At 44.1% G+C, this 18,240-nt stretch overlaps 1 protein-coding gene across 3 annotated transcripts; it reads right to left on the bottom strand.

The window, feature by feature from the left end:
- Positions 1–66: 66 nt before the first annotated feature.
- Positions 67–18,042, bottom strand: pdzd7a (PDZ domain containing 7a). 3 transcript variants are annotated; one of them, XM_035605929.2, is made up of 16 exons: positions 17,557–18,042; positions 15,705–16,515; positions 15,079–15,216; positions 14,785–14,959; positions 14,181–14,357; positions 13,882–14,029; positions 12,060–12,120; positions 11,170–11,700; positions 9,851–10,006; positions 8,924–9,096; positions 8,321–8,412; positions 8,141–8,232; positions 7,496–7,564; positions 4,783–5,445; positions 4,364–4,464; positions 67–1,254 (listed from the first exon to the last, which is right to left on the bottom strand). In XM_035605929.2, exons 2-16 carry the CDS (start codon positions 15,895–15,897, stop codon positions 1,093–1,095), a joined length of 2,931 nt encoding a protein of 976 aa, XP_035461822.2. In that variant the 5' UTR covers positions 15,898–16,515; positions 17,557–18,042; the 3' UTR covers positions 67–1,092. The 3 variants fall into 3 exon arrangements, with proteins under 3 accessions (XP_035461822.2, XP_047190977.1, XP_047190978.1); XM_047335021.1 differs by lacking the exon at positions 17,557–18,042 and having other exon boundaries at positions 15,673–15,785; XM_047335022.1 differs by lacking the exons at positions 67–1,254; positions 4,364–4,464; positions 4,783–5,445 and adding an exon at positions 5,487–7,146.
- Between the last annotated feature and the right edge of the window lie 198 nt (positions 18,043–18,240).

Below are 18,240 nucleotides of genomic sequence, written 5' to 3'. Positions count from 1 at the left end.
TTACCAGAAACATGGTGGACAAAGTGTAATGAATGATTGCAAACACTACTCGAAGGCATGGAGACACTCAGTTTCATTTTTGACTTTAATTGCATGTCTGGATTGAGACATTTCACTTTGAGCTTTTCACTTATTAAAACTGCATTTTTATCAACATTTCCCCCCGCTGGCCATCTGCAGAAGTAAGGCACTATGCACACTATATTCCCGTTATCTCGCCGCTCATATGTCCTCTAGCCTACTTTAATTCAAACTGTGCCACCGACGTCCGTGTCATGCATTTCTCATTGACATGTTTTTCCAACTCCTCCACATGTCTGCGTAAGCTCAGTCCACAGCAGGGTGTAATTAAGCCCCTAAAGTGGCGGATTGCTCCAGAGCACAAGCACTTTATGCCAGAAAAATGCAGCACAAAAATTACTGAGCAGCAATTTGTAATAATCCTCCCCAGACATCCACTAAACCCAAACTATCAGTTTTGACATAATACAGGGGTTTTAATCTGGGTATAAATCTATAAATCTCGTAACGCAGGGCCGGGGTAATCTCCCTCTGGCAGGCACGCAGGGCTGCTGGACTCAGATCCTCCAACCAAAATGTGCAGACCGCTGCCTCACGGGTCACAGGAGGGTTGCTAAGTGTCAAACACTGGCACAATATAAACCAATGAGGAGTTCATGAACTGCATGATCTTATCATAACGTACCCTTAGAAAACACTAAATGACTCACTTTTAATCAAGCCGATGTGCAATGTATATATAAAAGTTGTACAGTTGCAACATCCAGTATAGGCCATAGTTCAACACAGTATCTGACATTTCGTTATCAGCAAAAGTGATTTATCCTGAGGGATAGGCAACTGTTTTTAGTCTAAAAAAAACAACTGCTCCAACACTTTTGTTCATGACAAATATCTTTGTAGTTGTTGTCACAACTCCGCTTTTAACAGGACTATGACCACAGCTCTACCTGTCTCATATTTTCTCAGACGGAGTGAATCCTGCAGTTAATTCTCTCCCGCAGGAGCTGCAGGCGTCGGTGTCCTTCATGCCCGAATCGCAGTCTCGACTGTGAGGCCCAAAGAGGTTAGTCAGCAGGTCCCCTGGGGCCGGTGGTTTGCGGGGACCTTGACCACAAAGACCATGGGGTCTTTGGCCTTGTTGCTGAATGCACGGCGAATTACGCCCACCGCGTGCTGATGAGTCACCCCCTGCAGACTCTCCCCGTCCACGGACAACAGCTCATATCCCGCCTGCAGATGCAATCACGGGTCAAACAAAAAAGGTAAATGCAACACTCAAACTCCACGTATAAACAAAATGGAATATAGAATTACTCATATTTCAAGATTACATAAAGTATATCTTGTCATTTTCCTTCTCTCGTGTATCTCTTGTTATGTAGTAGTCTGTCTCTTTCATAGGCCGTCTCTATAAATCTTTAGTGATTGTGTCTCTTAGCAAGAACCTGATTTATGCCACAGAGAATTGGGGCCCTTCCGTTACTATAATATATTCACACTGAAGGCCGTCACTAGTGCACATATAAAGTTTCCCCTGCGGCACAAGGTTGTTGAAAAAGGAACATACACAGAGACAACTATGCACGCACGCACGCACGCACGCACGCACGCACGCACGCACGCACGCACGCACGCACGCACGCACGCACGCACGCACGCACGCACGCACGCACGCACGCACGCACGCACGCACGCACGCACGCACGCACGCACGCACGCACGCACGCACACACACACACACACACACACACACACACACACACACACACACACACACACACACACACACACACACACACACACACACACACACACACACACACACACACACACACACACACACACAGTGAGGACTGTTTGCTCGCTGTTTCCTGCAGGATGTGAGTGGAGAGTGGCGAATCTTTGGAGCCCCGAGGAGAGGAACTTCCCCTGATGTCATCAGCGTTTGCCGAGGATGCACCTGCCTCATGTGCTCAACCTCAGTGAAGGTTAGCAACACATAACGCAGATGCACGCAAGGCCGACGGCCATTGTTTCCTCTCCACCAATCATGTCTTTTTTCCCTTTCCCTTTTCCTTTCCAGTCATTAGACACAAATAGATGATTTTTTGTACCGGACCATTCTTTCTATTATGGGTCCCACATATGGGTAGAATAGGGAGGACGTCACATCTGCGCTGCACTGTTTGTCCTGGCAGGTTTTCTTACAGGCTCAGCAGACAATCAGGTGTTCACCAGTAACTTTGTAGTCTTTCGTGACAACAGTATCAAAAGATTTAGATCCATTCAACCAAAGAAGAGATTAAAATAGCTTCCTTTTTTTCCATTTTTGAAAAATAATTTATTTGAATTAAATAGATCACAGACTAATCCGTCCCATCCTCTTTACAGTCATTTACGGAGCGCTTTATAAGGTTTCCGAGACTGTTTCTAGCCAGTGGACTAGAAACAGTTTGCAGGAAAGGATCAGTAAAATCATTTCTGCATTTACCAGTTCATCACAAATACATTCAACTAGATTATTTGGCTAAGGAGTGGAGCGATGGTCAGTTGGTATCTATTAGGTTCACCAAGCAAAAAACTAATTAGGTCTAATACAACAGCCCTGCAATATAAATCCACCCTTCATGAAAGTGATAATGTTGGTTGTGTTTTCTCACGTATTGGTTTGTATGTAAACTGGATAATGGGATAAGTACTGAACTAATTTGCTCCAAACTCAATTGAGGGATGGGGCATTAATTCTGGTGTGCAACCGGTGATCCACTAACATTACCACCCATGGTAAATTCATTCTTGACAAATCACATAACACAATGTTAACAGTTAACAACTATTTCTTCAGCAAAAAGAGCAGTAGTTCAAATGAAAACTGCATCAACATAGATACAAGCCTTCAATCCTTAATGGTGGACCTTTCAGCGGTCGCACTCTCACACCCTCTCACACAGCCGGTTGAATGCAGGCACATGCCACACTCATGTCCAGATGAAAGCAGGTGGCAGAGCCTAATGAACAGGAAATGATCTCTACACACGTACTCACACACAACAACATTCTTCACTGATTGTCTGCTATCATGTGGGTGAAAGGAGACGGGATGTATGTTGACACTGAACTACCCTGGTCTCATTTCCATTTGCAGAGAAGGGGGCGATAGCACTGAGCCAGAGAGCTGATTCGAGTGAGCCTGTGATGTGATGTGTCAGGTCGAGACGACAGGAGTTATGTCAGTATGTTCGGTCCGCCACTTTGGTCCAGACTGAAATATCTCCATAACTATTAGATAAAGTGTGAAATTTGGTTCAGTCATTCATGTACCCTTGACCCTTTAGCGCCACCAGTTGGTCAAAGTTTTCAGTTATCCTGTATAATACCTCAACATCTATTTGATGAATGGTCATGGAATCTGGTCAGTCATGTAGGTAATCCTCTGACTTTTCCTCCAGTGCCAACAAGAGGTTGACTTGGTGTGGTTTCTAGTGAAATATCTCAACAAAACTAGATGGATTGGCAGGGAAATAATTCAATACAGATATTCATGATCCCCATAAGGATGAATCAAAATTACTTTGATGATCCTAGGACCTTTGCCATCCGAATCAGGTCAAATCTTGAACTTGTCAAATACTTTGCTTTGTGGTTTTCCCGCAGAGTCGGGCTACTTTTGAAGTGTTGCCGCAGGTTGTCAGCTGGTTGGGTCGAAACATTTTTCATGGCAATTATTTGAATTATATAAATAAATTAAAAAACGTACATTATCATTCTACATAAATTACCTATTATTTCAAGTATATATCTCGCTCAGACACTTTCAACCAATGCGAGTGTTGTTTGACCGCTGTTATCTCTGACTCCAGAGCTTAAAGAACGAGCCTGTGTTTAAGTGTGGTGAATGAGTGTGTGTGTATCATGTGTGTTTAAGTGGACCAGGCCAACATCACAGATGACTGTTAAGTTACTGTGCAGGCAATATATTACCAATACATTAGCAGACCGGCACCCTTGTACCTCATCAATAATGGAGGTGATGGGGGAACTTGAGATTGCTCTCCACTCATCTTGTATCCAGGCCTCACTGCACACTTTCATCCTCTCTGTCCATTCTTACTTATACCAACAACAACTCATAACCACATCACGTCTGAAAGGTACTTACAGCACACTCCAACCAGCATGGTCATTTAATGTGCTTTAAAATCAGGGAGTTATTATGAGAGCACATTCTTAATATTTATGGCAAAAAGACAAAAGTGTGTTAACATCTTTACCACATTTGGTCTGAATTTGTTTCAAAGCTAAGGATTATAATCAGATTTTGTCTACCACCACTGCTCACCTTCAGAGCCTCATTTGTAGACGCAGCTCCTCCTGGGAAGATTTTCTCAATCTTTATCATGGGCTGGATCCTTGACTCCATACCTCCAGAGATACTAATACCTGTAAACACAAGGAAACCATAGTGTATATCAGTGTATATAGTCACTATATTTTTTTTTTAGCTCATGTTAAAGCACCAATGCCTTTCAGTTAAGTAGTGAGTGATGCCCTGACCTCTGCTGGTTAATGAGTAGGGGAGACTTACAAAAAAAAATTTGATGGCTTTACAATAGTCATCTGGCAGTTTTCTTTCTACTTGAAAGCAAATCACTGATTCAAAACAATTTTAGATGCCAGCACAACGAAATGGCCTTAAATTAAATCACAGTTTACACTTGATTATTTTTCAAAATACTTGTGTTTCTGTCCGGTACCCACCCAGTGACTGCTTGGCCTTTGGGATGGTCAAAGTGGTGATTTCATACTCCTCCGGTGGCCGAGTTGTTCTTTTCACACCATTTTGTGAATGTCTTTTTACCTGCTGACCACTCCCTCTGCCTGTGGATGGGCTTTTCTCTCTCGAGGGCTCAAATACATCAGCCAGAGGAGTTCTCCCTCTTCTCTGCGGAGGAACGTGTACGCTGACCTCTGTGAAGCCCTGCTGCCTGCCCTGCCACCTGAAGTCAACACTGTCAGGGCTTGCCTCCCTCCTTTCTCTCCCATGGCCGTTCCTCACGGGCGACCTCCCCCGTTCGGGAGCCACATCTCCACGGTCAGACACGGACAATAAGGAGACCTCGTCATACCCCATCGCCCCGTTCTCTCTACTGTTTGGGGAGCGATGGGGTTGGCCCCGACGTTGGGTGCTGTGTGGTGATTCTGTAAGGTGGCTGTGGGTGGGTGAGGGGCTCAAGGAGCGTGAGCGCACAGAGGAGGAAGTGTAGCCGTCCACAGGTACATCCAGCAAGGGCGTGAAGGCACGTGATGGAGGCAGAATGGCCGACTGTTGTCCAGGCAAACGCAGTCTCCCCAACTCCTCGATCAACTGACGCTCCCGCAGTGGGTCCTGAACCGGCTGGAGGTGGAACCCACCCCTGTAGTCTGGACAAACATTGAAACAGTTAGTTTGGCTACAACTCTGCAGGGTGTGGAAGCAAAAGTGGAAGTTTCTTCCAGATGTGCAACTTCTGTAAAACATGTCCACATAAACATAGTGACATGAAGATAATTCAGTCAAAGCAGCAGGTCAGCAGGTGACATTATGCAATAAATTTGGGCACTGAGGTTCCTGTGGGCTGGTTAAACCCTACAGCCTGGCTCCGAACCACTCGTTCAGATTTATCTTCCACTCTGATGTCACAGAAGGGCTCTTTTGGAGTAACCCCAGCGGCAATCGGAGAATCTCCACTTTTCTAGTGAAGGGACGTGACATTTCCTACATGTTTGACAGCGGTTGACCATTCACAACAGACTGTGCCAGCTGGCCAATCAGAGCAGACTGGGGTTTATCGGGAGGCGGGGCTAAAATAAATGCATACGTTTCAGACAGATGGCTAAAAGAGGAGCTGCAGGAATGGACAGTATAAGAACACTGATGCCTTTTCTGAACATTAGAGCATGTAAACCTTTTCAAGTGGTAACCCAAATTAAAAGTATGAACCTGAATATGAGCATAATATGTCACCTTTAAGTTAAAAGACTGCTCCACTAATTTAGCACTGCACCTGAATAACATCAACTCATGATGGACATTTTTTATTTAAAAAAGGATCAAAATCGATGCAGTAGAACCTGAGATATTGTTATTTTTATTCCATGCACTCTTTGTAACAACCTGAGGCCTACTGTACTGTACATAACCCACAAGGCAGCTCAAGCCCCAACATCTATTCATAATTGACATCAGTCAATACTAACATAGGGTAGGTAGAAATACCTGAGGTCTAATATGTTTTTCACAGAAGCAGGCAAAGAGAGAACAGATTGCCTGAGCGCGAAAGCCCCATTATGTTGACTTGATTGATTTGATAAGTACTTGATTAACTTGATTGTTTCCCTCGTGGAACATGACTAGTACCTGGAGCTCAGTTCCTTTGAACATTAGTCTGCAAAACGAGTGAACAATTTCTTCTCCACAAGGTTGTTGAATCAGGAGCAACTGGACTTGGTTGTAGTTCCTTGAAGATGGTTCACCTTCATCCAAGAGGCTTCTTCAGTTCTAACCAAGTTGTCTCCAGACTGTTTCAAGTACAGTCATTGAAACTGTTGCAATGACAGTCGCTGGAGTCCCTTGTGTCCACACTGTTGATTTGGGGGTCACAAGAAGGAGTTCAGGGCCCTGCGTTCTACTTCTTCCATTTAGAGGTTGGCCACTACAGGAGATATTGGAGAGCCCATTGCCCAGCCATGTTCTGCCTGTAAGAAAAATGTCCTCTCCTTCAGGACTAACTATACTATTTGGAATATGTATAATTCAATATTTTCTTGAGAAGTCAGGGAGTCAGACATTCACCTCCTTCAGTAAACTAGACGAAAATAAGGCCTGATGCTGCAAGTTGCGATACAAGGTCGGTCTTCCTGAACAGTGAAACCTCAGTGATGCCCTGTCGGCTTCCTTCTGCTTTCATAATGTTGACCCTTTGACCCCAAACCTGTGCCCTCGGAAAGTGAGGTGGCTTTAGTCACACTAAAGCGGGACTGTATTGATTGTGTCTCAATGACTCTTGAATGAGGAAACTGGTTGAAGCATCTCTGTATTGTTGAAGTGTCACACCGTCCGAACCAGGCACGTCTCGGTCCTTTCTGTAGCACACAGAGATGTAACACTAGCCGCTTCCTCGGCTCAGGCACAGGAAACCTGAGATATTATGTGCATGGTAATGTGCCTGTCAGTGTGTTTTATATGAGTCTGGGAGGTGGGTATATGTGTATAGGATGCCAGGGACAGGAATTGTTTCAGTGTGACACTACAGATATGACAAAGAAGTGTGTTTAAGAAGGAAAAATAAGAGTGCGAGGGGGGGATGGAGACAAAGGGTGTCTCATATTACACTGGGATTAGAGAAAGGACAGGGAACCAGACAGTGAGAGATAGAATAAAAAGTAAGAGGTGATGTCTAGAGAGAGAAAAGGTGAGAGGAACATCATGCACCTGGGATTGGGGTGACGAGGTGACGCCGAGGGGTTCCACTGCGAGGGGAGCGCAGAGCTGGAGAACGCACTAAAAAAAAGATTTAAAGAACCTGGAGGTTAAGCACTGATTTTCCACGAATTTCTCTGTTTTGTGGAATCTCCCCATCTCTTCTTCATCTCTTTCATGCAAGGGGTGGAGATGGGGGAGACATGTTCACCTCCCTGTCCAGAGAGAGAATATGTGAGCTGATAAAAAAATACAGTAGCCTTTATGAGCAGCAGTGAGTTCCTTTCTACGCAGACAGGCCTGCCTCAAGGCAGGTCACATGCAAAGCTCAGGGAATGAAGAGAGCAATTACATATTTTACAATTGCTATTTCATTTGGTTTCAATATTCTTTAAGTGACAATCAATCAAAGATAAATTTAAGAATGTAAAATAGAACATTTATCCCAAAGTCTGTCTCTAAATGAAAACTAAAAGTGTACAGGTGATGTATTAACATAATACAATTTCCAAAACATCTTAATTTCTGTAATTAGACTACCAATAAATTGGGAACTTCAATAACTGCTTTCATAATAATATACCAGTTGCAAGATCTCTGTCAATATTAATATGATAACAATCTTAAGAGTATTGTTAAGTGCATTCCTTTGCATACCGGAGCGACTCTTGAGAATGTCATACGCTTCCAGTTCAAAGGGAAGGACCATGCTGTCAAACCGACCCAACTCAGTCATAGGTATCAGCATTCTGCAGAGGATATGATCAGAGTCAGTCATCAACAATACTTACATAATAACAGTATTATACTTATATACATATACTGTGTGTATCTCACCTTATTTCTCTGAGAAGTAGCAGTTTCTCTGGCCTGTCCAAGATCGTCAAAAGGGGATGCACCAAATCCTCAATCACATTGTCGGACAAAAACTGAGGAACAGATGAGATTGGTGCACAAATTAGAGGAGAAGAATATTTTGGAAAACCAACTAGTGTGGCCTAGAGGATATTTCCAGCAGCATACTGTCTGACTTTTACAGGGAAAATTCACCAATTTTACACATTAAGTTCAGTTTACTCATCACAAAGAGTACTACTTATGAGTACACTTGCAAAACTTTTAACAGAGTCTGTTTCTAAGTAGACTCTGCATCCTCTGCATTTGAGGCAATCGACCAGCAGAGGAGCTGATCACCTGAAATTGGTCAGTGACATGGCTCAAAAGAGACAAGGAGATCAGCTGACAATCATAAAAGACAAGCCGTCTTTTGTCACAGCCACTGCCAGACACACCTATCACTTGAGGGAACTCAGTAACATAAGGAACAATACTGCACACTTGAGTCTTCACGTAGTGATTCTAATTCAGTGGGAGAAAAAGAGGCACATAGGAGAACACCGCTGAGGAGCAACAGATGGTAATTTCAGATCAGGAGCTCACCCGCTGACAGTGTCTCATCACAGCAGCCACCTCATCCTGGCTGAGCAGTTTCTTTGCCACGTCCTGCACGTGCTGCAGGGTCTCGTTCCGGGGCAGCGGGCTGTTGTCTTTAACCCCAGCACGGGACTCCCTCGGGGAGGTCAAGAGCTGGAAAGGACGACCCCTCTCCTTACCTAAGGAATAGTGAAAGGAGAAAGTGATTTGTTACCTTTATATAAATCAAATTAAATCAACTTGCACACAAATACATATTTACCACCTCAGTGGCAGTTATTTAGTTTATTTCAAGATTCAGTAGATGATTATTTTTGAAACGTGCTGATGACATTGCCATGAGTTTTTGAAACTAGTTTAGTTAGTTTGTCGTTCACATTCAAGTGCCCAGCCCACATGGACTTTAATCAACATATAAAAAAAAGCATGAAACTTTAGCACAGAGGCTCTTCACAGAGACCAGTGAATGTTCCTGTTTCTATAGATAATCCCAAGTACATTAACAAAACTGTGCACAGAGATCTTTGACCTTCGGTCAAATTCTGCTTCAAATAACTGTGCCCTACATGGAGCACCAAAAAAGCATCAACAGACATGTTTTCCCTTTTCCAGGATCAATCTGTGCTGAGCAACATGAATATTACACTATAACCTGTTTTGTTAATAAAAAATGTATTGATTTCACCTCACTAACACAGGGATATCCATGAAAAATCACCATTTATGGCCAAAACAGATGTAAACTCATGAGCTCCCAGAAAAAGGATCGAACAGCTCTGTGATAGACTGTCTCTCTTTACCTTCATCCAAAACCCAAAAGTCAGTAGTATAATCTGAAACACAACACGTTCCGCACAGATTCCATACCTCTGAGTCACAAAATGCTAAATTGTGCCGAGGAAGAAATGAAATGTCCTCTGACCGCTCCCTCACCTTTGTCAGCATGGCGGGATGGTGACCTGGAGCTGCTCTTCTCTTTACGCTCTTTCTTAAACAGCAGGTTGACAAAGGTTTTTGAGCGCTGCAGGCTAGTTTTACCCTCTCCCGAGCTCTTCTCCTTCTTCTGAATGTTCTTCTTCTGGCTGTCCTCTAAAGGTGGGACAGAAAGAGGACAAAATCAACGGAGAGTCCCTCTAAATCAAATATGTAGTCATTGCTGATGAAACATTTATTTTAGACTTTCGAATGTAAACAAACACAGATAATGTAACTTGCAAATTTGGATAAATATATTTAATTGAAAGAAGGTCGTTACATGCCATGCTTGCTGGAGTTGATATTGTTTGTACCAAGTGCTGTGGAACCATTGCAAGAATATGACATTCTGCATACGTTGAAAACACAATTCATCAGGCTCTGTACAGCTCCACGCTCAACAGTTAGCCAGCAAAACCGGGTGATACACACTCTCCGCTGTGAGTTTAAACTGTTCATTTCTCTTCCAGTCAGCTCCTCTGTTTGCAGCAGTAAATCTGCCACTGTGTAAAGTAACACAGTAATATTGATGAATTGGAGCTACACCAACCTGAACACCCCCACCCCCCACCCCTCCAATTGGAGCACTACAGTGAAGTGCACCACCTTACATAACAAATGTCCAATCAGCCCCGGGCTTTGCCCCAAGCCTCCGCCAGGTCCTGGAGGTATGACTGAGCTGGATAAATTGAAAAGGAAAAGGCTAATAACTCAGCCGCCCCGCCAAAGGTTTGGATGGATAATTCTCCACATGTTCGTTCTTATTTATTTCTCACAGAGGTGCAACAAGTGAGAGTTAAGGGCAGCAATTAATCATGAGTCTGCTTTCACTTGGTGCTCTTGGACAGATTCCGTCTGGAGCTTAAATTAGCCATGTGGACTCTGGATGCTCTTGTTTACTTCCAAGAGTGATAGAGGAATGAGGGACTCTGGACAAGGCAGATTTCTCAACTGAGATGGATGATACTGCCACTATACAATCAACATATACACAGTATAGCCTGACTGGTACTGGATTTGTAGGAGTTTATAAAATCTGACAGTGGTTCATAGGCCAGTAGTTAACTTTAATCGAACAGTTTGTTTTTCTTTACTATGAGCATGGCAGCACCGCAGAGCTGCTGGCATGGACATCATAGTCTTATTTGAAAATAGTTTTGTTGTTTCTATATTTCCTGGACATTTTGCAGCTGAAAAGTAAACTCGTCCGTGTGCTCTGTTGATCCAACTTTGTAATGAAGACTGTCTCTAAGTAGATATGAGCCTGCAGGTCTCACCTGACTCTGTGATGTGGCTCTGGGAACGTCTGATGGGTTTCCGTGGTCTGCTGAGGGCCATCAGCGCTGCCGTCTTCGGCGAGGGTTTCACTACTTCCTGGTCCCCGGTTGACAGTGTCCTGGTCCGTCCCCGTCCTCCTTCCCCAGCTCCTCCCATCTCCCTCGGCCCTTCCCCTTTCCCACGTATGACCGTGTCCTTCAGCAGCACTGTGGCACCTACACTCCGGCTGGTTTCTGTCCCGACCAGCCGGTCGGGGTACGATCCATTGTGAGCGGACGGGTGGTCCACGTAGTTTGGAGGTTGGGGGTCAGTCTGTATGGCAGTGTCAGCGGTTCGCTCAGCGCTGCTTGGGCGACAGGAGCGGTCCTCTGTGGAGATGGCGACGTCTACCATCTCCGAGCCAAAGAAAGGAGGGAAGAGGACCTGGGAGAGACCACTGAGGGAGCTGAGAGGGGTGCCAGAGGACAGCGAGGACGCAGAGGAGTTGGAGTCCGAACCCTGAGAGGATGGTGCAGGGCCCCCATTGGCCACTGCAGACAACAATCCATAATTACAATGAATCATGGGGGGCAATGTGTGTTTAAAGGATTATTGTGTGAATGCAATACCTTATGAAACTGTCCAGTCGCTACAATATCACACACACGTAGACATTCACAGTTTCACAGTGAATATACGATTTGCACATTTACTTATTCATTTCCGTGTTTTACAAAATCTGCTTTGTTTGGATTAAACCCTGTCTGCCCTCATGTCCTGTTAATCCTCTACCCTTTTTAGAGACAGAGCATGAACCAGAAGTTTTCCGTTCAAACTCCAAAATGACACATCTTCTTTATTTTAAAAAACACCGTCTCTGTCTTGTAAAATCATATTTTATGATACATACATTTGTCGAGCCAGCCATATTCTGCTATCATCTCCTTGTATGCAGGGTATCTTCCAGCCTCCTGATGAAGTGCAAAAATATGGATTCTTCAAGAAATATGAAATAGCAAACATAATCATACAAGAAAACAACAAATGAAGTATGTCATTGAGATGCTTGACTATCAACTAAAAAACCTCTTATGAATGAACAAATTTGCTCATTAACAATTTGTACTGAATATTTTTTAATACTGTCGATTTTCAGCTACTTATGGGACAAAGATCGTCCACATTGTCCAAATTCATAATCCGTAACTGATGCCATGGCCAGATTCATAATGGAATTCACTTTGAATACATCAATATGCATCCACAGCTATTCTTGTGAGATTAGTTAGGCACGACAGTACTTGCTAAATGCCAATGTCGGCATGCTGACACGCTCACAGTGACAATAGTAACATGTCGACGTGTAATGACAGGTGTAAGGTTCGCCTATGTTCCCCATCTAAGTTTCTAACTTTGACATGATGTTGGACCCAGATGAAGTTATGGAACACCAGTAGTTATTACAATTCATCCTTTGGGTGAACGTCTATATCAAATATATGGTGATCCATGACCAATTGTTGAGACGATCCACTCAAAAACCACAAGAGGGAACGTCACAGAATCATCAGTGTCACTAAGATTCACCCTCTGGATGCCATCAATGTCTGTGGAAAATCAAATGGAAATCAATGCGACAGTTTTAAAGATATTTAAGTTTGTCAGTGCTAACACAAAAATACCTAATACAGGTCAAATGTTGTATTTTACAAGAATGGCAATTGCTTTGTTAATTTGTTGAAATTAATCCTTACAGCAGATCTCCACAATGTCATTTTAGCTTTAAACAGTGCATGTACATCTGTTGTGGTGTGGTGCTGTGGTTTACAAACCACTGCTGAATAAGTGTCTCTCAAGTCTATTTTACAGGACTGTCAACCTAAACAGAGCTTAAGGTCAAAGAGAAGACACTCCAAAGTGCAGCCACAGTTTTCCACAAAGCCTTAGATGGCCAGGTGTGAGAGGGTTTTCGTGACTAAAATTAAACCTAGCTCCGCTATGCGTGACTCTGACCCATAAATGTGTCCCGACGCAGGACGGAGGGAAGACACAGAATTAGCCTTTCTGTTGATTATAACCTGATCCCTGACTGCCTTTGAATAATGAACGTGGTCCCTGGCTGTTTTTCACACGTGGAACCTGAGATCAGAGGAGTAAAATGAGCATGCAGCAAAGTCACAGAGCTAAGAGAGGATTGACACACACACATACACACACACACACACTCAAACACGCATGCACATGCACACAATTCCTTTAAAATGACACAGGTTAAGTGACACGACCTTGCACACACAAGCGCACAAACGAGGGCTGTAAGCCAGCTGTCTGCTCTGCTGCGCAGGCTCATTCTGTCCACTCCTGTGAAGAGCTGTTGTTGTATTTAACACGCTGTATCATTTATTATTGTGTGGTGGCACTCAAGGCACCCAATCAATTGTTATGTTTACCTAACCTTAGTAGATGAATAGCAACAATGTGCCGCAGACGTGTACGGGACCTCATAACTCAAATCCGACATGAACCTGCGTTAACTCATGCTTTGGACGCTTGAGGGGCAACAAGCTGTAAACACAGCATTGACGTATTATCACCTTATTATTTGTCTAACATGTTAGAAAAGTGTTGCTCACTTACACATCCAGTGGAAATGGAGCAACATCAGCGTTCTACTGATCACAGCAGCTTTCAATTTTGCCCCCCCCAGTTTATCTGTTAAAATTGTTTCTCACCCTGATGGTCAACATCACATGGGTGTGGCTCTTCAGGACCTCGACTGCGTTGCTGTGGGTGATGTTGTCAAAGCTCACCCCGTTGGCTGCAAGGATTTGATCGCCCATTTTGATGCCATGCTGTTCCGCGAGCCCACCTGGGTCCAGCCTGGAAAGAAAATATAGAACCCTGGGTTGAAGCTAGGCTCCACTACCTGTACATGAATAATCAACCACTCCCATCCATCTGGTGTTGACTGCCACTTCAAGCGTAAAACCAGCAAATGCTGAATGTATTTCGGAATCGACCTGGCTCGTACTTAGAAACGTAAATCCCCAGTCCGAACTCTTTGCCTCCCCTGATATTGAAACCCAAACAGTAGTCGTCTGAAGTGGTGAAGAGATGAACGATCCTGCGGAGAGCGCTGTCTGAACTGGCCTCTGATGGTGTACGGCCGCTCTCCTCCACCACCATACGCCGGTGAATCAGATCCACCCTACACACAAACACACACACATACATATGCAAAAGAGGACATACTGTACATGCACACGTGAACGCATAAACATGAAGGAATTTCTCTTCCTCCACTGAGCTCAGGCCTTTCAGTACTGGTTAATCAAATGGCCACAAAGGTCACCGCAGTAATCCATCCACTGATGCTACATGAAACCAAGATACAGTATATCCCAAAAGAAAGATAACCAGAGTGAGCTACAGTCAAGTTGCAAGACTACACAAAACAATAGTCGCACAAAAGGTCAGTGGCCGTAACAAGGTTGTAGTTTGTACGTCAAATAATAGTAAGATTGAATCTATTTGGGAAAGCTGTTAAATTAACTATGTAGGGTAAATATTCAATTGTAGTATAGGTCAGTTTTGGAAGCCACAACAGCCACAGCTTCCTGAGCGTCCGGTCTCACCATGTGGTCTTCTCCTTGGAGAAGCGGATGCCAGGGATCTTGCCCACGCGTCTCACCACCATCCTCAGCCGGTTGTTGCCTGTCAGGACCTTCACAGCGCTGCTCATGGTGATGCTCTCCAGGCTGACCCCGTTCACCTCCACCAGCTTATCGCCCACAGTCAGCCCAGCATGGGCTGCGGACACACGGTGGAACTCACGTCGCACGTAAACAGAAAACCACCTGCCCACGTTTTAGCAATAAAAAAATACTCTCGCCAATCGCGAGCAACACCGAAACGCACGTCCTCCTAACCTGCCGAGCTGTCGTCCTCCACCTTGCTGACGAATATGCCCAGTCCATGTTCAGAGCCTCCGCGGACACTGAAGCCCAGACGCCCGTCGGGACTCTTGTCTACTGTCACAGTGTGAATGTCTTCACTGTCCTCCCCTCCTGCAAATAAAAAAACATAAAACACACGGACATGAACCTGCCACACGGGTCATGAAACAATAAGGTAATGAAAGGAAATGAAAATCTGAATGAAAATCTAATTGTCCACATAAATTCTTGATAGTCAATAGAAAATTATGTTTTTATTGATGCATTAACACAAGTGTAATTTAATTGGTTGGTCATGGTGGGGCTACTGTACATGCTGTTGGGTGGTTTAATCTATGGAAATTGACTACATTTTATTTAGTACATGGGACTATATTATTCAATGTTGGTATAATTTCCCTGTAAAATTTAGTTTAACTTTTTGGCTATTTTTGCTTACAAGGAATTGCTGAAATCAGTAACTGGTTAATTGACTCCACTTTTCGGCTCTAGTAGTGTGGTATATTGTGACATTCATAAATTATTGGCTTGTTCTAAACTCTGCCATTCGTGCTGTGTGTGTGTTACCAAGGTTACAGAAGACCGTGTCCAGACCTCACCATCAACAGGTGCGTTGATGAGGATGACCCTGCCCATCGGGGAGGAGGACCTGCGTCTGTGGCGGTGCTGCTTCTTCAGCATGTAGCGCGTGGTGCTCTGGGAACCCCCCCTCTGGCCTCCGTGGTTGACATGGGGGTGCCCCCCTCCGTTTGTCATCTCCCGCCAGCCAGAGGGGTGAGCGGGGTGAGCCATGCTACGGGTCTTCCCTTAGTCATCCAGAAAGGACGATCTCTGTGGTCTGCCGTCAGGATGGAAGAGGAGCAGCATGGGATTTAAGGAAAGGAGGTGAGGCACGCTGTGTGGTGGGGAACTGGACCTGTTTTTGCACCCGCTGGTCCAAAGTGGATGATATAATGTTGGTCTTCACTGGAGCAGCCAGTTAACAAAGATGCAGGTAACATCCCAGAACTTCATTGAAACCAGTGCCAGACCACAAATAAGGCGTTAGAAAAGAATCCAAATGAAAGAAATGCGACACAGACACGCTCAAAGTTGAGCTAAATCCACCCAGTTGAACAAACAAACTATATACTCATTTAAAAAGGATGGCAAAAAGTAACGCTCCATGACTGAACGGTGGACTTTGGATTTCCAGTCGTCTCACCACTGGATGGAATCCCAATTTTCTCTGAAGATTAGACAAGTTGGTGAAATCCACTTGAGTCCTTCGTAGCCTCCGAGTACGTCTCCGTTGAGTCCATTGTGCGCTGCTGTTTCCCACTGCTTCAGCCGAGAGGCTGCGGGCCTCTCTGCAGAGAAGTCAGCGGTGCGTGGTGATTCCCCTCGGGTCATGTTTAATTAAATGGATATCTGTTGTGAGAATAATAAGCAATACGCTGTGATGAGTAATGTGGTCAGAAGTTTCCAGGTGGGTGAATAAAACTCCCCCAATGTAACACACAGTCATGACCTTTAACCTGGATCAGTCATAGGCATTTACAGGAACTATACTTTTGAGTTAACAGATTGGGGAAAATCGTCCTTGAGCACGACACTTTGCTCGTCTTTTAACCTACAGCTCTTTAATTTATGCAATGGACAGTTTGGCAACTAATCTTCTAGAAAAGCGCCGCAGGTAATCAGGTTTAATATCGTATAAACATCTGTTATGTCAAACTTAGTTTGACTAGCTGTGTGCAATCAGGTTCTCAGGTTCCAATGAATCTGGAGTTATAAATGTTTAAAAAACAACAACAACATACGTTTGCAATCCACGAAGTTTTGCAGTTACTCATGTTATTAAGCGGCTTATAAATGGACGTTGGTCCAGGTGTCCCTGCTCCAGAGGGGAGGCGGTCAAACATTGAACAAAGAGATAAAAACACAAGATAAGTGCCGTGATGGGGGAGGATTTCACACAACCTGGCAACCAAAAATGGATAATAATTAACGTATAAAGAATTGGCCAATGGAGTGTGAACCACTAATAGGTCATTCATTTATTCATACTCCTTCATTATCACCATTATTGTTATTAAGTGCTACTGAAAATAGACTTTTCCATCCTGAAAGTATCACTGCTGATCTGTTCTCTCACTGACCTTCATCAGTTGTTGTTTTTTTTTAATCGATCAGCACCATGGACAGCGTCTAAGATGGTGTAGGCTTCACGAACAACTGGTGTTAGTTACTATTTATTATTATCATATATTCCTCCACGTCAACTAAGTAAACCTCTGGATCACTTCCACACAACATGACACCTGCCACGGAGCGAGGCGTCGGTAAAACAGGGACACAGCCCAAACTTATTTCCTGCTGATGCATTTGATGCATTTTAGATTTTTTTTTTTTTTTTTAAGTAAATATATTAACAGTCAAGGGAACAACGAGGCATATGACAGCGTTTACCTGCTTGTGTCCGTGCGTTGCAGGGACGAGCTCGGACGGACGCTCACCGGTGCGCGCCAGTGACGCATTAGCGGACACTTCCGGAGTGTCAGTGTCACCTCATTAGTTCTCCGGGCGACCGTCATTGTCTTAAAAGGTGTGAGCCTTTCACACGGAGCCCCCGCGAGTGTGCAGCCATTAGCGCCAGACTGGTGGTGATGAATGGGCGCACTAATTGCACAACACAACACAGTCTGTTGCCGCAGATGTCCTCGGGTAAACCCTGATCAATAATTAAAAAAAGAAAAAGGTTACTGAAGGTCCATATTTCTGTGTGAAAACTGCAGAGAGGTGTTGGTGGAAAAGTAGTGGACCTCCCTGAAATGTCCTCCCGGAGATGAGGGAACACCCCCACCCGGTGGTCGGCCACGTCATGTCACGTATTTGTCTCACGTGGGCGTCAGTCTTCACAAAGTGATCGTGAGCCCGATTATATATTGACAACTTGACTGTCAAAACAAAAGGACAGGACATTGGTGAGACATCACAGCCTGAATAAAGTTACAAATCATTCAAAGTGTATGTACTAGATCATCTAAATACAAGCAAAACAATATATATAACCATAACAAAATAAAATAATAATTAAAGAAGAAACCAAAGAAAAATAAATAATGCCATGTCTTGCTACCAACAAGCAAGATG

This window comes from Scophthalmus maximus, chromosome 10 (genome assembly GCF_022379125.1).
Source record: "Scophthalmus maximus strain ysfricsl-2021 chromosome 10, ASM2237912v1, whole genome shotgun sequence".
Classification (NCBI taxonomy): domain Eukaryota; kingdom Metazoa; phylum Chordata; class Actinopteri; order Pleuronectiformes; family Scophthalmidae; genus Scophthalmus; species Scophthalmus maximus.
This window is presented reverse-complemented; position numbering and strand designations above follow the sequence as displayed.

Coding starts and splice junctions, on each gene's coding strand:
- pdzd7a (XM_035605929.2), bottom strand. CDS start 15,897: ATGGCTCACCCCGCTCACCCCTCTGGCTGGCGGGAGATGACAAACGGA. Junction 15,217..15,704: donor CATCAACGCACCTGTTGATG/GTGAGGTCTGGA, acceptor TTTTATTTGCAG/GAGGGGAGGACAGTGAAGAC. Junction 8,413..8,923: donor TGATGAGACACTGTCAGCGG/GTGAGCTCCTGA, acceptor TCTGTTCCTCAG/TTTTTGTCCGACAATGTGAT.